Source organism: Solea senegalensis, linkage group LG3 (assembly GCF_019176455.1).
Source record: "Solea senegalensis isolate Sse05_10M linkage group LG3, IFAPA_SoseM_1, whole genome shotgun sequence".
Taxonomy (NCBI): domain Eukaryota; kingdom Metazoa; phylum Chordata; class Actinopteri; order Pleuronectiformes; family Soleidae; genus Solea; species Solea senegalensis.
In genome coordinates, this window is record NC_058023.1 from 20,986,560 (window position 1) to 21,003,779 (window position 17,220).

At 41.7% G+C, this 17,220-nt stretch overlaps 1 protein-coding gene across 1 annotated transcript; it reads left to right on the forward strand.

The window, feature by feature from the left end:
- Positions 1–3,680: 3,680 nt before the first annotated feature.
- On the forward strand, positions 3,681–9,970 carry LOC122766196 (extracellular calcium-sensing receptor-like). The gene is made up of 9 exons (XM_044020876.1): positions 3,681–4,495; positions 4,834–5,122; positions 5,295–5,381; positions 5,682–5,951; positions 6,180–6,386; positions 6,462–6,737; positions 6,989–7,216; positions 8,753–8,876; positions 8,955–9,970. Exons 1-9 carry the CDS (start codon positions 4,248–4,250, stop codon positions 9,872–9,874), a joined length of 2,649 nt encoding a protein of 882 aa, XP_043876811.1. The 5' UTR covers positions 3,681–4,247; the 3' UTR covers positions 9,875–9,970.
- Positions 9,971–17,220: the final 7,250 nt, after the last annotated feature.

Below are 17,220 nucleotides of genomic sequence, written 5' to 3' on the forward strand. Positions count from 1 at the left end.
TCAATCAGCTAATTTTTATTTACAAACAAAAAACATAAAACTATTTAAAACAAACACAAAAACGAAAAGGAGCAGTAAGAAGAATAATCTTATTTACTTTGCCCCTTTATTCCAATTAAACAATATACATAGTATTTAAAACAAAATTACAATAATTCAGTTTTTTGCTGTTCAGGGCAAAAAGAATCGTCCTAAGTAGAAGACACCAGTTCACCATGACAGTTCGCCAGTCCATCGCAGGGCAACATATAGAGACCATTCAACAACCATTCACTCTCACACCTAAGGTCAATTTAGAGTGACCAATTTACCTAATCCTCATATTGCATGTTTTTGGACTATGGGAGGAAGCCAGATAACCTGGAGAAAACCCACACAACTAGGGCTCGAACCTGGGTCTTCTTTCTTCAAAGACAAGAGTGTTAACGACACCAACTGTGTGGCCCATAAGCATAAATATGGTCAAAGTAAATGTCGGTATGTGCTAAAGACAGAGGTAAAGACAATGTCAGCCTCTCGAATTTTCTCTGGGTCCCTACCTAATGTAACCACTGACGACATGTATTGCCCCATGTTATCATTTAGCTGCTGGTTGTTGGTGTCCAGAAAACGATGTTTCCTTTGCAGATAACTGGAATAACTTCTGGGAAAAGCTGGTCTTATGAGGAGAGACATCCAGATTTGAGACCAGGAAACAGAGATGCAGTCCTACATGTTCCTCTGTGCTTTTTCTGCAGCAGTCACCCCCCCTCCCCCAACCACCCACATTATTTATAGTCAGAGAATAAGTATAAGAGAAGTGATTTACACAAACCTAATAAAAATCAATACCACCACTAAAAGTGAAATTCAAAATACTTCAATAAAATGAGAACTATTAAATATCAGGTCACTCTCCTCAAAGTCACTCTTAGTCACTCAACAGTCACTCCCCCTACTCATATTAATCCACATATTCCACAAAGCACAGACCAAGGAGGAGGGGTTGCAGCAATTTATAATGGGCTGGGCTGTTAGCCTGTCCTCTTAGCCTATAGCTTTTACCCACAGGGCATCAGGCTGGTGATCAGCTCGCTCATCAAGACCCCCGCCCCCCTCACATCCCTGAACTGACTCACACATCACAAATTGTGAAAGAGTGGTTCAGGGAGCTTGAGACATAATTTTCACACATGGATTGGCCACCACAGAGTCCAGACCTTAACCCCAATGAGAATCTTTGGGATGTGCTGGAGAAGGCTTTGCAAGATCTTGGTGAAAAATGAATGCAACACTGGATGGAAATAAATATTGTGACATTGCAGTAGCTTATGGAAACAATGCCACAGTGAATGAGTTCCGTAATCAAAGCTAAAGGCAGTCCAACAATGTGACCTTTTCTTTTTAGTTTTTTTTTTTTTGGTCAGGCAGTGTATATATATATATGAATATAAAAAGGGAGGGGGAGTGTCCACAGCTGCAATCCGCCCCCTAAATAGCAAGACAAGGAAGGACGCATTCCCTTTGCCTTGCATTGAGGCAAGCTTGGATGCACTTTTTGGGGCCTTACTGCTCCATCTGGACAACTTTGTTGTCTACTCTAGACTAGCAACATCTTCAGCGGCTGGAGATGGTGCTTGGCCGGCTCCAAAAGCAGGGCCTTTGAGAAGTGTGCCTTTTTCCAACAGGAGGTTGGCTATTTGGGCCTTTTCGAATCAGGGAGTTGTCATGGACCCCAAGAAGATTGAGGCTGTGGCTAACTGGCAATGCCCCACTCACGTTTCTGAGTTGCGTTCCTTTCTGGGTTTCACCAGCTACTACCGGCGTTTTGTAAGTGGCTTTGCCAAGCTGGCAGGTCCTCTGCATCAGCTGGTGGCTGAGTTAGCAGGCACAAGGTCAAAGAAAGGGCCAGGCTTGGCTCTGGGTGCTGCATGGACACCTCAGTGTGAGGAGAGCTTTGAGGGTTTGAAATCAAGGTCCAGTCCACCTACACTGACCTTTCACGGAGATTGCCACCAGCCACTGTGGCCTAGGGGCTGTCCTCTCACAGGAGACAGACAGCGGTGTGAGACCAGTGGCCTACGCCAGCAGAGGGCCATAACAGAGAAGTTCCGAGAGTATCTGTTGAGGCATAAGTGTATCGTCTTTACTGACAATAACCCATTGAGCTATCTCAAGTCTGCCAAACTGGGAGCCACTGAGCACAGGTGGGCTGCCCAACTTCCCGCTTTTGATTTTGATATCAAATATCGTTCAGGCTGTAGCAAAAGAAATGCGGATGCACTGTCGCAGCAGTATACACCCAGTTCCCACCAACTTTCAAACTCCTTGCTGGGTACTTCGATCCCCAGCAGCCTCCAGCAGCAGCTCTTTTGGCATCAGCCACCCAGTCTGTGGTCTTAGTTCTCCCCCTTCAGTCTGCTGCTGACCTTCATTCGCAGGGTTTTCCGTTCAGATGGGGGTGAAGAGTCTCTCCAGCTCATCTTGCCTGCCGCCCTTATGCAGGAAACTTTGCGTCAGCTTCATCAAGAACATGGCCATCAGGGGATAGAGCGGACTACAGAGTTAGTCCAGCAACGTTGCTATTGGCCAGGAATATCTTCGAACATAAAGCAGTGGGTCTTGGGCTGCCAGCGCTGCCAAGTCGCTAAGGACTGGGCACGGGTCACATAGCTTTATGGGCCACTTGCTTGTTTCCCGACCTAATGAGCTCTTGGCCATTGATTTCACATCGTTGGAGTCCTGGTCATGGCGGACATGTTCAGTAAATTTACAATGGCCATCCCCACTCGGGATCAATGGGCCTCCACCATGGCTCAGGTCTTGATCTCTGAATGGTTTTACGAGTTTGGTGTCCCGAGACGCCTGCACTCAGACCAAGGAGTTTTGAGAGTTTGCTGATTCATCAGCTCTACCTTTTGTACGGTGTTGTTAAATCCCATACCACCCCCTACCATCCGGTGGGTAATGGACAGTGCGAGTGGTTTAATCGAACTCTGCATAACCTTCTTCGGACCGTTCTGGTCTCCCGGATTGGGCTGCCTGTTTGCCACAGGTGCTCTATTGTTATAACAACAATTTGTACATTGCCTATTCATAATGTAGTGGTATGAGGCACCACTGACTTAGTTTGTTTGACTGCACTCCGGCCGCTCTGACTTATTAGCCAATCACTGCGCTTACCGAGGGGAGAAAAGTAGGCTGTGTCCCTCCTCCTGATCTCTCGCTCCCGCGTCGTTGTATGTGCCGCTAGCATCCGAGCACAGGTAAGCACATATTGCTGTGCTGTTTTGTGTATATTCGTCCGTGTTTCATTCAATTAAAACCGTTGCCTGATAGATCCAGTTTTTAAGAATAAATTGTTAGACATGATCATTGAACTCCGTCTCATTCCCTCCCTGAGTAAACGAACCTGAGTGTCTTTTTGTTCTGAAGGTATTAGTCAACCTTTACTATTGGTCCTTGGGCCATAACCCAAGGTGGCGTTGTCGGTATTTGGTGTATAACATAGTAATAACCCTTGTGTCGCCACAGTAACATAACACACATTATCTCAAGGCACTTTACATGTTAAGGTCAAGACCTTAAAATTATTACAGAGAAACCCAACAGTTCACACAATGAACAAACAGTTGGTGTCAGTGGAGAAAAAAAACTTCTGACAGAACCAGTCTCAAAGATGTGCAGCATCTGCCTTGACCAATTAGAGTGAAAGGAAAAATAGTCTATGTGATGAAAGCTTTACAATTAGGGATCATACCTACTCCCAAGGGAATCAAAAAAGTTAACTGCTCCTTTGCAAGAACTCATACATAGTACCTAATGGCAGCTCAGGATAAAACGGGCAAACCTGTAAAAAGCTGACCAGTTCATGTGTTTAAGCCGAAAACCAAAACCTGTGTGGTGAAAATTAGGCTAAAGGACTGAGTCACAATTGGTGCTTTGCACCGAGGGCTGCTTTGGATTTCAACATCCCTATACATGTCTGCGGATTTCTTTATACTGAAACAAGGGTCTGTGTCAGTGTTCCATGCATGAATATTCGTACATATTTGTGTATGTCCTTGTATTCTTTGAGACATAATTTCTACATTTGTGAGTAAAGATAAACCTCATATCATCTCCAACAAGTTTCCATGGTTACATTTACAAGTAGCATTTTATGCCCTGCCCCTACAGTTTCTGTCTGCCCAGGTAGGCAGTGTGCAAGACTAAACAATATTGTCATAAGTCAATAAAATTGGTGATGAACTAGACTCAGAAAAAGGATGAACCAGGTGGAAGTCATGAGGGTACATTTAGACACCAGCTACCTCATGCTTGTGTTGTCCTCCTGTTTTTCCTCCACTGTGTCTTCTTTTTATTCCTCCTCTTGTCAGTCACAGGGTCGGTTTCATTTAAATGGAATACACGAAACTGGAGATGTCATCCTAGGTGGAATTTTTCAAGTCCACTTCTTTGCTTCCTATCCTGACCTGTCCTTTACCTCAGAGCCACGTCAGCCGACCTGCTATGGGTGAGTCTAAGAGGGTAACAGAAAAATGAAGGTGTTGGAAATGTAACAATTTATTGTTCTGATTTTCTTATTATTAATGTGTAATAATTATCAAATCTTTTGGATGTGTTACAGTCACACTCTGGGTGCTGATTTTGTTATTATTTAATAATAACAAAATCAAAATGACTGTAATGCGATTGTAATGAATCGCATAATGCAATGTAATGACTTAACGATTTAAAATACAGCTACAGATAGTAGCTGTGAAATTGCAGTATCTGTAGCTTTGAAACGTGTAGCTTTGCTCAATTACAGTATAATACATTTTAAATCGTAAACAGTTATTTTTATGTCAGATTTGATTATTTAGGATTCAGACACGCTCAGTCCATGGCCTTTGCTATTGATGAGATCAACAGAAACTCCAACCTACTGCCGAATGTGACTCTGGGATACAGTCTGTATGATAACTGCCTCGAAATAGGAATTGGTACAGCACTGACCTTAGTCAGTGGTCAAGAAAAGCAAGTTGCATTAGAGGACAACTGTGTAGGAACTCCTCCAGTCCTAGGGATTGTGGGAGATTCTTCCTCTACTCGTACTATTGCTATATCCACAGTCATAGGTTTGTACAGAGTGCCTTTGGTAAGTTTTTATGTCATTCATTCATGGTTGTTTAAAATAAATTCCATTTGATTTTAATGCAGTATTTTTTAAAGTTGGTAAATATGAGGAATTTAATACAGGAAAGTTGCGAGATTCAGCAGAATACAACCATTTTAGTTTTTGTGCATACATGAACAGATTTGTTTTGCAGGTGAGTTATTTTGCCACATGTTCCTGCCTGAGTGATCGACAAAAGTTCCCATCTTTCTTTAGGACGATCCCGAATGATGCTTTTCAGGCGAAAATCTATCTGTACAAAAGCTGTGTATCTCTATACCTCAAGTTACATAATTTAATTTGAGAACCAATCAGCAGAATCACAATGCATGCAATAAATACTCTATAAGAACACTCCTGAATTTATTTCAGTAAGAGATATACAATATATTGCGTATCACTGGTCAAGTTATCTGTTTTATGAGTTTTGTGGTGTCAGATATTCAACACTTAAAGATTGTGATTAAACATGAGTCTTTGATGAACATGTTTAGCAGGATTTCAGCCTGTGCACTAATCCCTCTGCTCTGTGTCCACACAGGTGAATGCTATGATTCAGATTCTAAAACACTTTGGTTGGACTTGGGCAGGACTGCTCATCAGTGATGATGATTATGGAGTCCACGCTGCCCGATCCTTTCACTCTGATCTGGGTCCAGCTAGTGGAGGTTGTCTGGCTTACACAGAGATTTTGCCCAGTGGTGACAACCCTGCTGAACTAAGGAGAATAGTGGATGTGATGAGGAAATCTACAGCTCGAGTGGTGATTGTGTTTTCAAACATAAGTCGTATGATTATCCTCATGAAAGAGGTCAGTCCTTTAAGAGATATGTTGTAAAAATCCTTATAGCCTATGAAAAACAGATTTAGTTACTAATTGCTGCAAAGAAGGTTTTAAAGTAATTTGATTGACCTGGACAAATTCAAATGTGCCTGTAATAATGTGTAAAACACTTTTTTTGTGTATGACATCAACTGTGGAAACTACATTTTACTTTACTGGTATGAATTTATATACTCCTTTTAATGCAATGTACAGGTGGTGAGGCAGAATGTGACAGGCCTGCAGTGGATGGGAAGTGAAGCCTGGACATCAGTTGAAGTGCTCCAGACTCCTCAATTTATGCCGTACCTGGGTGGAACACTGGGCATCTCCATCCGTCGAGGAGAAATGCCAGGACTCAGAGACTTCCTGTTACAAATACGTCCTGACCTACATCACAACAACACAGAGGAGAATAGCATGGTGAGAGTTTCCCTCTGACTTGGTATTTGTGAGAATAATATACTGGCATTAATTCCAAAATGAATTGCGTTGCAGGTGAATCAGTTTTGGGAACACACATTTCAGTGTAGATTTGCACCACCTCCAGCAGGTTGGGTGGAAGCTGGAGGAGAATTATGCACTGGACAGGAAGTTATAGAGAATGTGGAGAATGAATTGGTGGATGTTTCAGACCTCAGACCAGAGTATAATGTGTATAAGGCTGTGTACGCTCTGGCTTATGCTCTTGATGACATGCTGCAGTGTGAGCCAGGGAGAGGACCTTTCAGCAACAACACCTGTGCTCATTTACAAAGACTGGAGCCATGGCAGGTGAGATATCAGTTTACACCCAACTCTTAATTTCATTTCATCCTTGTTCTCTGTTCATCCTTATGTAAATCGGACTTTCCATTTCTTGTTTGAAATCTCTGGTCATTTTTGGTTCAAATGTTTACTTTTACTCACCATGCAAATGTTATTAGAGAAATTGTGAATGTGCTGGTCTAATGAAACACAACCACTGGACATTAGTTGAAGTTTTCTTTTTGATTTTTCTTCTATGTCTAATTCTGATATCAAAGCTTGTGTATTATTTGGAGAAAGTCAACTTCACGACAACATTTGGTGATCAAGTGTCATTTGATGAGAATGGTGATGCCTTACCAATATATGACATCATGAACTGGGAGTGGCTCCCTGATGGAAGAACTAAAGTTCAGAGAGTGGGTGAGGTTAAGAGGTCGGCCTTCAAAGGTGAAGAACTCACACTGGATGAAGACAAAATCTTCTGGAACTTTGAGTCCAAACAGGTACTTTTCATATTTTTTTAGACTTCACTACCCTACTCTGGGCTAAATGTATACTTTTCCGTGATACATCTGTAGAGCTTTGCTATGGTCAGTCTGATGTGGTTGTTGTGACCCACCCATGTCCATGATGGTGCAGGTAAACCCTAAATGAACATGTGGCGAGCGTAAGGAGGAAACCTAACTAAGTGATAAATGTTGTTAAAGTTAAAGAGCCGACAACGCCACTTTGGGACTTTCACCCAAAGATTGATTTTACCCCAATTGAAGGACACGCAAGTAAATTCTACTCAAAAATGCAGGAGACGTGATTCAAAATGTTAAATAATGCACACTTTAATAAATCTTTTAAAAGCACAATGTGTTCATTCAAACCAAAAAAATAAATCTGTTCGGGCTTAGGCTTGTGGTGAAATGAAGCTAGTGAGAGGAGGAGTCTAAATTAAAAATTCTCAAATCACCAGGTTATGTGAAAGGCACACACACACAGTGAATACCCAAATCCCAGGGTACACAGCACACAGGAAAAACGGACACCTCCATCCAGGTCACCAGCACCACCACCGGCCTTGGAACTAAAACAAGATACAGAAATGAATTACAAAAATGTTATATTCAAACTAAACAAAATATAAATTGCCCAGAATAGGAAAAAAACATAGAAAATACCACGAATAACTCAGTCATCATGTACCGCTTTATCCTCCACCAGAGGGTCGCAGGGGGTGCTGTGCCGATCTCAGCTACATCGGGCGATTGGCGGGGTACACCCTGGACAGTTCGCCAGGCCATCGCAGGGCCACACACACACAGATAGAGACAAACAATGATTCACTCTCACACTCACTCCTATGGTCAATTTAGAGTGTCCAATTTACCTAATCCCCACATTGCATGTTTTTGGACTGTGGGAGTAAGCCGGAGAACCCGGAGAGAACCCACGCACACACGAGGAGAAAGGCCCTTGTTCCAACCGGGGCTCGAACCCACTCTGCAGTACAACAAAACAAAACGCCATAAGCCCACAGGTGAAGCACGTGAAGCAGAGCACAGTCTTACTCACCGAGAGCCAAACACTCCGACCGGAAGTGACGTGTTGCACAGGAGTGCAAGACACGGTAGAATCTGCCGCATTTTAGTCCTGTCCACCTACAATGCATAGCTACGATTGGTGTTCAAATTAAGGCCGTCATACTGCATGAGATGGAGCACATCCATGCTGCTACAAACACACGCATAAATCCTACATTTTGTGATAAAATGCTGATGCATCACATGCACAACACTTTCCATTACAGCGTATGGAGTTTAGTATCCTGACATCCTGATACATACAAAAGGGCGTAGGCTTCTAGCAAGAAATGGCTGCTACTGAGTGTGTTGAACATAAGACTGTCACAGACCTTCATTTTATAATGAATGGCACTGTGGACATGTATGCAAGCAAACATGAATAGTGACTCTCTGCAGATAAAGAATTTGGAAAAGTATGAAGGAATCTTTGAATATAATAGCAGCTGCGGATTTTTCTCCACACAGCCTCCTCGGTCAGTGTGCAGTGAGAGTTGTCCTCCAGGTACCCGCATGGCCAGAAAGAAGGGGGAACCTGAGTATTGTTTTGACTGTGTCCCTTGTTCTGAGGGAAAGATCAGCAATACAACTGGTGAGTGTAAACTTTTAAACACCACAGTTCAGAGATGTTGTATGAACATGTATCTCATCACTTTCTCTCTTTTCTCAGACTCCATGGAGTGCACCAGTTGTCCAGAAGATTTCTGGTCCAGCCCCCAGCGTGACCACTGTGTTCCTAAGAAAACAGAGTACCTCTTCTACCATGAGCCTCTGGGTATCTGCTTGACAATCACCTCACTGTTGGGCACATTTATCTGTGTTGTTGTTCTGGGCATCTTCATCCATCATCACAGCACACCTATAGTTCGTGCCAACAATTCAGAACTCAGTTTTCTTCTCTTGGTGTCACTCAAATTGTGTTTCTTGTGTTCGTTGCTCTTCATTGGACGACCCAGATTATGGACTTGTCAACTAAGACATGCAGCATTTGGCATCAGCTTTGTACTTTGTGTCTCATGTATCCTGGTGAAAACCATGGTGGTTCTGGCTGTGTTCAGGGCCTCCAAACCAGGAGGTGAGTCCAGTCTCAAGTGGTTTGGTGCTGTGCAGCAGAGAGGGACAGTTCTGGTTCTGACTTCTATTCAAGCAGCAATCTGCACTGTCTGGCTTGTCTCTGCTTCACCAATGCCTCATAAAAACACGCAGTATCACAGTAACAAGATCATTTATGAGTGCGCAGTTGGGTCCACAGTTGGTTTTGCAGTTTTACTTGGTTATATTGGTTTACTGGCTGTCATCAGTTTTTTGTTTGCTTTTCTAGCGAAAAATCTTCCAGACAGTTTCAATGAGGCCAAACTCATCACTTTCAGCATGCTGATCTTCTGTGCAGTGTGGGTGGCCTTTGTCCCTGCTTACATCAGCTCACCAGGCAAATATGCAGATGCAGTGGAGGTATTTGCCATCCTGGCCTCCAGTTTTGGCCTCTTGGTGGCACTGTTTGGACCCAAATGTTACATAATCCTGTTAAAACCAGAACAAAACACAAAGAAAGCTATTATGGGTCGATGCACCACAACACATCAAAGTTAAAACTGCTGTCTCTCTGGCTGCTCCACTTTGTATTTTAAATTTGAGTCATATTTACCAGATCACAATGCAGGCAATAAAGATAAAAAAAATACAGAATTTCCTGTTGGATTTTTTTTTCTTTCTTAGCTGAGATTCAGCTGATATTGGCACAGCAGTGCAGAGAAATGGAGCTTTGCACCCATATACTTGTCATTATAAGTAAAAACGGTTGGATAACTGCCTTGATTGTCGTAAGAGGGTTAAAATTAAACATGTAGAAATGGACCGTAAACAAACACTAAATTCAAAATGGCTGACTTCCTCCTGGGGTAGGTAATGGCACCAAAAGGCATTTTTGGATGGCTTTTTTTGTGTATTTATTTTAATTGTTTTCGTAACAAAGGAATAGATACATATTAACAGTAGTTGGTGGTGCAGTACAGAACAGTACAGGCTACTCGACAGAGGATTTTAACATGCAGTAGCAGGACATAAGACAAAAATATGCGACAGAAAAGCACAAGTTCAGTTCTTAGACATTAAATCGAAAAAAGGTTGCCAGGTTTTAGAGAAACATTCCTCTTTAGCAGACATATGTACATGTACCTGATATTCTCCAAATCCATTCTCCAAAATACATTTCCCAGCTCTCTCAACCACATTTCAAATGTAGACCTTTCAGATTTCCAAGATTGTAAGATTAACTTTCTGGCTAATAGTGTTGAAAGGGAAATAGCCTAGGCTTCACAACTACTCTTCACACTATCTGGATTGTCCACCCCGAACAATACAGTGAATGGGTCTGGGTTACATGGATGATTAAAGGCCTTAGTGAGAAACTCAAAAAAGGAACCCCAGAATGATTGTAGCTTATGACATGACAAAAATAAGTGGGATAATGTTCCCTCTTCACTTCACTTCACTTGGGATGACATATCCGGGAATATTTTCTGCAATCTGGAGGGAGAATAGTGTAGTCTATGCACCACCTTGAATTGTATCAGTTTATGTCTTGTGTAACCCTCACAGGTTTACTGAAGTGTAATCCTTTACTCTGCCAGAGGGTGGCGTATAGACCCCTGGGAATTTTCAATGAGCACTCACCTTTTCTTTTCTTCCGGTGGAGACATTGCCAGAGAGCATTAAGAACTGGTATGGAAATATCCTCTGAGGGACAAAAATTCATAAAACCTTGTACCAGCTATTAAAATAGTGTCTGTCCATTAGGTTGGAAGCTGTGAGAGAGAGAGACGAGCCGCACAAATTTGCGAGCTCCTCAAGATAGCTCCGGTAAGGATGCTAATGCTAACCGAGCATCATACTAACTATGCTCTATTATGTTATGAAACACTGTTCTTTTAAAACCAATCGGAGTTGTGACCTTAAACCTTAATACATAGTGCTTGAAATCATATAGACACAGATTCAGATTGTTTTATGTTGTTGGAAATGTTTATAAAAGATCGCTAATCGCGTTAGCCGCGGGCTAATCGCGCTAGCCACATGCTAATCGCTAGCATTTAAATGTGAGTTTTGATTTTTGTAGGAAATGTTGGTAGCATTCACACTGCCAAAGGTGCCTGTATAGTTTGTTTTGTTAACTTAAAACCATTTAGTAGTATTTAATAGTTCATATTAATAGTATTCACTCTCTTTCTTGTCATATTGTAAGATAATGGTGATTTAGTTATTTTAATTGCCGATATACATGTTCAATGTGGACATGAGAGACAGAAGTTCATCTTAACTGTTAAAAGAATTCATATATTTAAATGGTTGATTAAAATGTGATGTTTAAAATGTTATTAAGATGCATAAATAGATTTAAAAGGGTAAAAAACATAAATATCTGGTTTCAGAACTTTCTTGATTTTATTTTTATGCTGTAAGACGGGGAGTACCTGATCGATTTATTACTTGTTTATCAGAACTGACCTATTTTATGTGGTGTGTCTATTCATGTATATAATGATTAGAGTCTTTATATCCTTTGCAAATGGTTGTTAATTGATTTGATAGAGATGAGTTTTTTGGATTTCAATAGAAATGAGACAATAGCAACTAATGCATTCTGTACTGTATGCATAGATTGTTTTTTTGGATGAGAGAGAGACATCATCTGAACCTGACCCTGATGGTCAGGCCAGCTGTGGCATCTTTGGACCGTCATCATTCCGCTCCTTCACCTGAGATACAGATAAGATCATACCTAAACCTACACGGGTAGTAGAAAAAGAACATTCATACTCCAAGAAAAACACACACATCAAGATCTTCCATGAACTCCAAAGGCAGCAATTTTTTCTTTTTTTGTTTTGAAATTACTTATCTTAAGTCCATTATTGTGCGCCTGTGCACTTAGGAAGCCGACTTAGATAGGCAGGGAGTGTAAAATATTGTTAATAATTTTGTACAGTACATATTTCAAACACGGTGGTATAGTGGTTAGCACTCTTGCCTTGCAACGAAAAGACCCGGCTTCTAGCCCCGGTTGGAACAAGGGCCTTTCTGCATGGAGTTTGCATGTTCTCCCCGTGTGTGTGGGTTTTCTCCGGGTTCTCTGGCTTCCTCCCACAGTCCAAAAACATGCAATGTGGGGATTAGGTAAATTGGACATCCTAAATTGACCATAGGTGTGAGAGTGAATGGTTGTTTGTCTCTATGTGTGTGGCCCTGCGATGGACTAGCGAACTGTTCAGGGTCCCGCCTATTGCCCGATGTAGCTGAGATTGGCACAGCACCCCCCGCGACCCTCTGGTGGAGGATAAAGTGGTAGATGATGACTGACTGACATATTTCAAACTTACTGTTTTACTATTTCAGGCTCCATAGTCAGCCTAGAACTTCGGATAATAACCTAGCTTTAATTCGAAGTTGACTAAATTAATTATCAGTTGTACTCACTTAGAGACACTGGTTACACTTGCATTGATTGAGCTATTATGGATGTTCTTAATACAATTCTCCCACATCTCATCTGAGATTTCTCTATCCAGTTCTCTCCCCCAAGCCTCTTTAAATGGGTCTGACACTGTGTCATTCAAATTCTGTATGATTCCATAGTTTAGATATAGCCCCTCTCGTATATGGCTTGATTTGAAAAAAAACTGTCTAATGCTACATGCTGTGGTTTACATTCATATTGTGGAACATGAGTTCTCACAAAGTGTCTCAATTGTAGGAAACGAAAAAAATGAGAAGCTGGTTGCTGCTGAAAGGAGGCCAAATGACCTCGATTTAAACATTTCTCAAAGTGATAATGCCCTTCCCTCTCCAGTTTGAGAAAACTACATCCAGTGCAGGTACAAATGCATGGTTACAGCAAATAGAATCCAAATAAACTTTCTGGGTTTTCAGAGTTGTTACCTGCTTACATATCTTCAAAGAATTATAAAATTACCGGGTTATCATTATACACGTGCTTCTTTATCTTTACTGGGCTTTTAATGAGTGCTGGTAGAGAGTTGCATTGACATGAGAGGTGTTTGTAACCACGCAGACATCTCCTCCAGGTTATTGCCTGGTAAACGCCCCAACCAAAACGAAACAATATTTAAATGTGCGGCCAAATAATAAGAATTAAATTGGGGCAGGCCAAGACCTCCCTTGGACCAACTCTTAATAAGGTGTTTCTTCGAGACCCTAGGTATTTTGCCAGACCAAATAAAAGATGATGCGATTGAGTCCAGCTGTCTGAAGTAAGTTTGAGGGACGCATACTGGTATTGATTGAAATATATAAATGTGCCCTACCATTGATATAGGTAAGGTGTTCCAAAATTGTATGTTCCTCTCCAACTGAACAATTTTCTCATCCCAGTTATGTCGCAGGAGCTGACTCAACTTCCTTGGGACTATAATACCCAGAGTATTGTGAACTTATCTGATACAATTCTAATTGGAGTTGTCTTGAGGAATGTCCTATCTACTAAATTTGACAAAGGCATCAGTTTACTTTTCCCCCAATTTATCTTGTATCCTGAAAATGAGCCAAATTAAGAGATATAGAGGCTTTGGGGTCTGAAATAAATAATATAACGTCATCAGCTTAGGCCGAAATCTTATGTTGAATTCCCAGATTTGTTATAGGGAGTATTTCAGGGCTGGAGCGTATGTAGGAGGCTAAAGGTTCCAGAGCAAGAGCAAAGATAAATGGGGACAGAGGATCCCCTTGTTTGGATGGCTTTTGGGGCAGATTTGACAAATATCAGTCAAGTAACAGTAATCTTGTTTGTCCTGGCAAAGGACTGAGATTTACTGCTCTGCCAGTTGCTGAAAACTTTCAATCAAGTATCAGGTCAACACACAGAGAGAAGTACTGTATCAAAGGCCCCGAAGCTAATATAATGAGTAAATGTATTCCCATACTTGTTTGTTTATTACAGCCACCTTGTTATATCATGTAGTTGAGAGAATCAGGTACATGCTAGTTTTGATAATAACTAATAATTTGATAATTTGATACCCAGAGTGGTCTGGGTGTGATTGATAAAGTGAGTATTCTTACCTCTACTATTTTATATTTATGTTCATTTACCAGTTGTGGGGGTTTTAATGAGAAGGAGTGATGGTATAATCATGTTAATAGCAGAAGTAACCTCATTATAATGTATGAGAATGTCACCTAGTGTTTCTTAAGAGCTGATTTTTCCAGTTTAAAGTTCAATTATATTACATTACGTTTAGTCTACGATATTTTATTATGTTTTTCTTGCTTCAGAGAAAACCACATTACCACAGTTGATAACTGGATTATGACTGTATGTGAAGGCAAAGGAGAAAATAAATGTTCCAACTGTAGCCATCTCTCATCTCATCATCTTTCTACTCTGGATTTATTGGCCTTAAATGGTGTTCTGACTGACACACCAATGTGAATCTGATGATAAATACAGAATCAGTGATCAGCGTTAGAAACCAGCAAACTCTGCACAGCATATGATGGTCCTTCAAGTCAGATCATTGGATTTACATCAGAGATGTCAGAATATCCAGAGTTACTTGGTGTATGACCCAGACAATAGATCCACCCACCTGTATGCTGTGCAGATTATGAGGTCGATCACTTGGAGTCCATCACTCACCGAGAGGAAGTAGAGACTACCTAACTGGACGGTACGGCCAGGAAGATCTCTCTCACCTCCTCCCATGAGTCTCCCTCACTGATAATTGGCCTGTGCCGCCACCTTGACCAGAGCCAGAAGACTTGGTGCTTCATGACCAACCACTGTCTCATAACAGAGCAATGTATGATGTTCCACATGCCAAGGAAGAGGCCATTTCTATACCCATAACCAGGTTGTTACCAGGTATGCCACAAGCTCCAAACTCAGCACAAGCTCTCAGTCCTGCTACAGGGCCATGGGATGACGTTGAGCCTATCCCTGGCTCCCAGTCAGTGTGGAGCTATGGTTGGCTCAAGACAAAACAGATGCCCAAGAAGTCACCCTGGGGTTAAGCTGGCTCTTCCACACCGATGTCCTCAGTTACAAGCATTGGCAAGTGGATTATGGCACAATACTGTATATACAAGATTCTAACAAGTCAGTATGACCCCTTGGGTTTCATTTTACCCTATACCACCAGAGCCAAAACACTCTTTAGGCACCTTTGGGACAAGCACTGAGGAAGGGATGAACCACTTTTGCCTCAAGAGCTTCTGCAGCAGTGAAAAGGACTAAAGATGCTACGGCAGGTCACCCTGCCCCTAGCATATTTGTCAAAGGGGGTGGAAATAAACAGTCTGCACAGAGAGGTGCACATCTTTTGTAATGCTTTTGAGGAAGCTTATGACTCCGTAGCATACCTCCGAACCACGAACAAACATGGTAGCATATGTTTCCTTCCTAAAGCCCACTACAGAGTTCCTCCCAAGCAGGTCTACTCAGTGCCTTGACTGGAACTCTATTCTTCACTTACTGGTACGCAACTTTCACAGATGCTGAAGAGAGAGCTGACCATCACCACTTATTAGATAATACTATGCAGATGTAAAGTTTGTTGTCGGCACCCGAGATGTGGCCAAGGAGCTGACCGGTGGCTAACCCTGTGTTTACAACATATACTGTGTATTTTCGTGCGAGAAGTAATGCAAGGAAACCTAGTCCCAGGACTCCAGCTGTCCACCAGTGCGGAAGCAGGTGGACATGAGATGCAAGCCGTGTTAATTGGAGTAGCTGTACGGATCTGAGTGCAGTGCATCCACTCTGCAGCGCATCTGTTCTGCAACCAGTGTATTTTGGGGGTTATACTACAAAAAAACATTTTCTGTCTCTACTCAATGTGTGCGTGCTTGTGCTTGTGACGTGAGCACATGTCTTTGTATTGTTGAAGAGCAGTATTGTACTTAAAAGGGTGTTATTTGATTAAATAAATGGGTTGGGGTTAGGGTTAGATCAACTTTTAAATAATATCTGTATATCACCGTTGTGTTAACTTAACATTAGGCCAATTTCAAGTTTATAATTGTATCTTTAGTTTGATGTTACAATTTCATCTATCAATTAAGTATGATTTAAATCAGTCCCATATTTCCCATTCTTTAGACAGTTTAGACAGAAGGACTACTGCAGGTCACCCTGCCCCTGGCATATTTGTCAAAGGGGGTGGACATAAACGGTCTGCACAGAGAGGTGCACATATTTTGTAATGCCTCTGAGGAAGCTTATGACTCCGTAGCATACCTCCGAACCACAAACAAACATGGTAGCATACAGCGTAATTGGCTACTACAATGGGACAATTTCAAGTTTATTATTGTGTATCTTTAATTTGATGTTACGGTTTCATCGACAAATTAAGTATGATTTAAATCAATTCCATATTTCCCATTTTTTAGACAGTTGGAGGTGTTAGCTGTTTTGTCAGATGATTTTGGGACCAGTCAGTACCAGTCCTGTCACTCCTCAACAGCACACAAAAGTGAAGGGAGTCTCAATCCTCTAACAATGTGATTATAGCCGTCATGCAATTGCTATACATAGTTTATCTCAGCCAGTCTGTGGAAACATTTACAGTGAGTGAGCTCACATGACATACTCTGTATTGTTCTGCCTATAGTTGAAATAATTCCCTCTAATATGTATTGAAAGTAAACTGCGGCTGAACCCCAGTATGCTACTGTTCATCAATTCATGCAAGTTATGGCGTAGCTTCATCACTAGTCTGTTTTTTTTGGGCTCAGTCTTGGTCTCTCAACTTGGTCTTGGTCTTGGTCTTGTCTCGGTCTCAACACCCTCTGGTCTTGGTTTTGGTCTGGTCTTGTCTTTGTCTCAATACCCTCTGGTCTTGGTCTTGTCTTGGTCTCGGTTTAGGCGGTCTTGACTACAAGTCTAACACACATACATAAGCATTCACAAATACATTTTA

What these genes read in the sequence shown, in the direction of transcription:
- LOC122766196 (XM_044020876.1), top strand. Translation starts at nt 4,248, where the DNA reads ATGAACCAGGTGGAAGTCATGAGGGTACATTTAGACACCAGCTACCTC. An exon ending in TCCCGAATGATGCTTTTCAG is followed by an intron (nt 5,382 to 5,681) that starts GCGAAAATCTAT and finishes GTGTCCACACAG; the next exon opens with GTGAATGCTATGATTCAGAT. An exon ending in GGAACTTTGAGTCCAAACAG is followed by an intron (nt 7,217 to 8,752) that starts GTACTTTTCATA and finishes TTCTCCACACAG; the next exon opens with CCTCCTCGGTCAGTGTGCAG.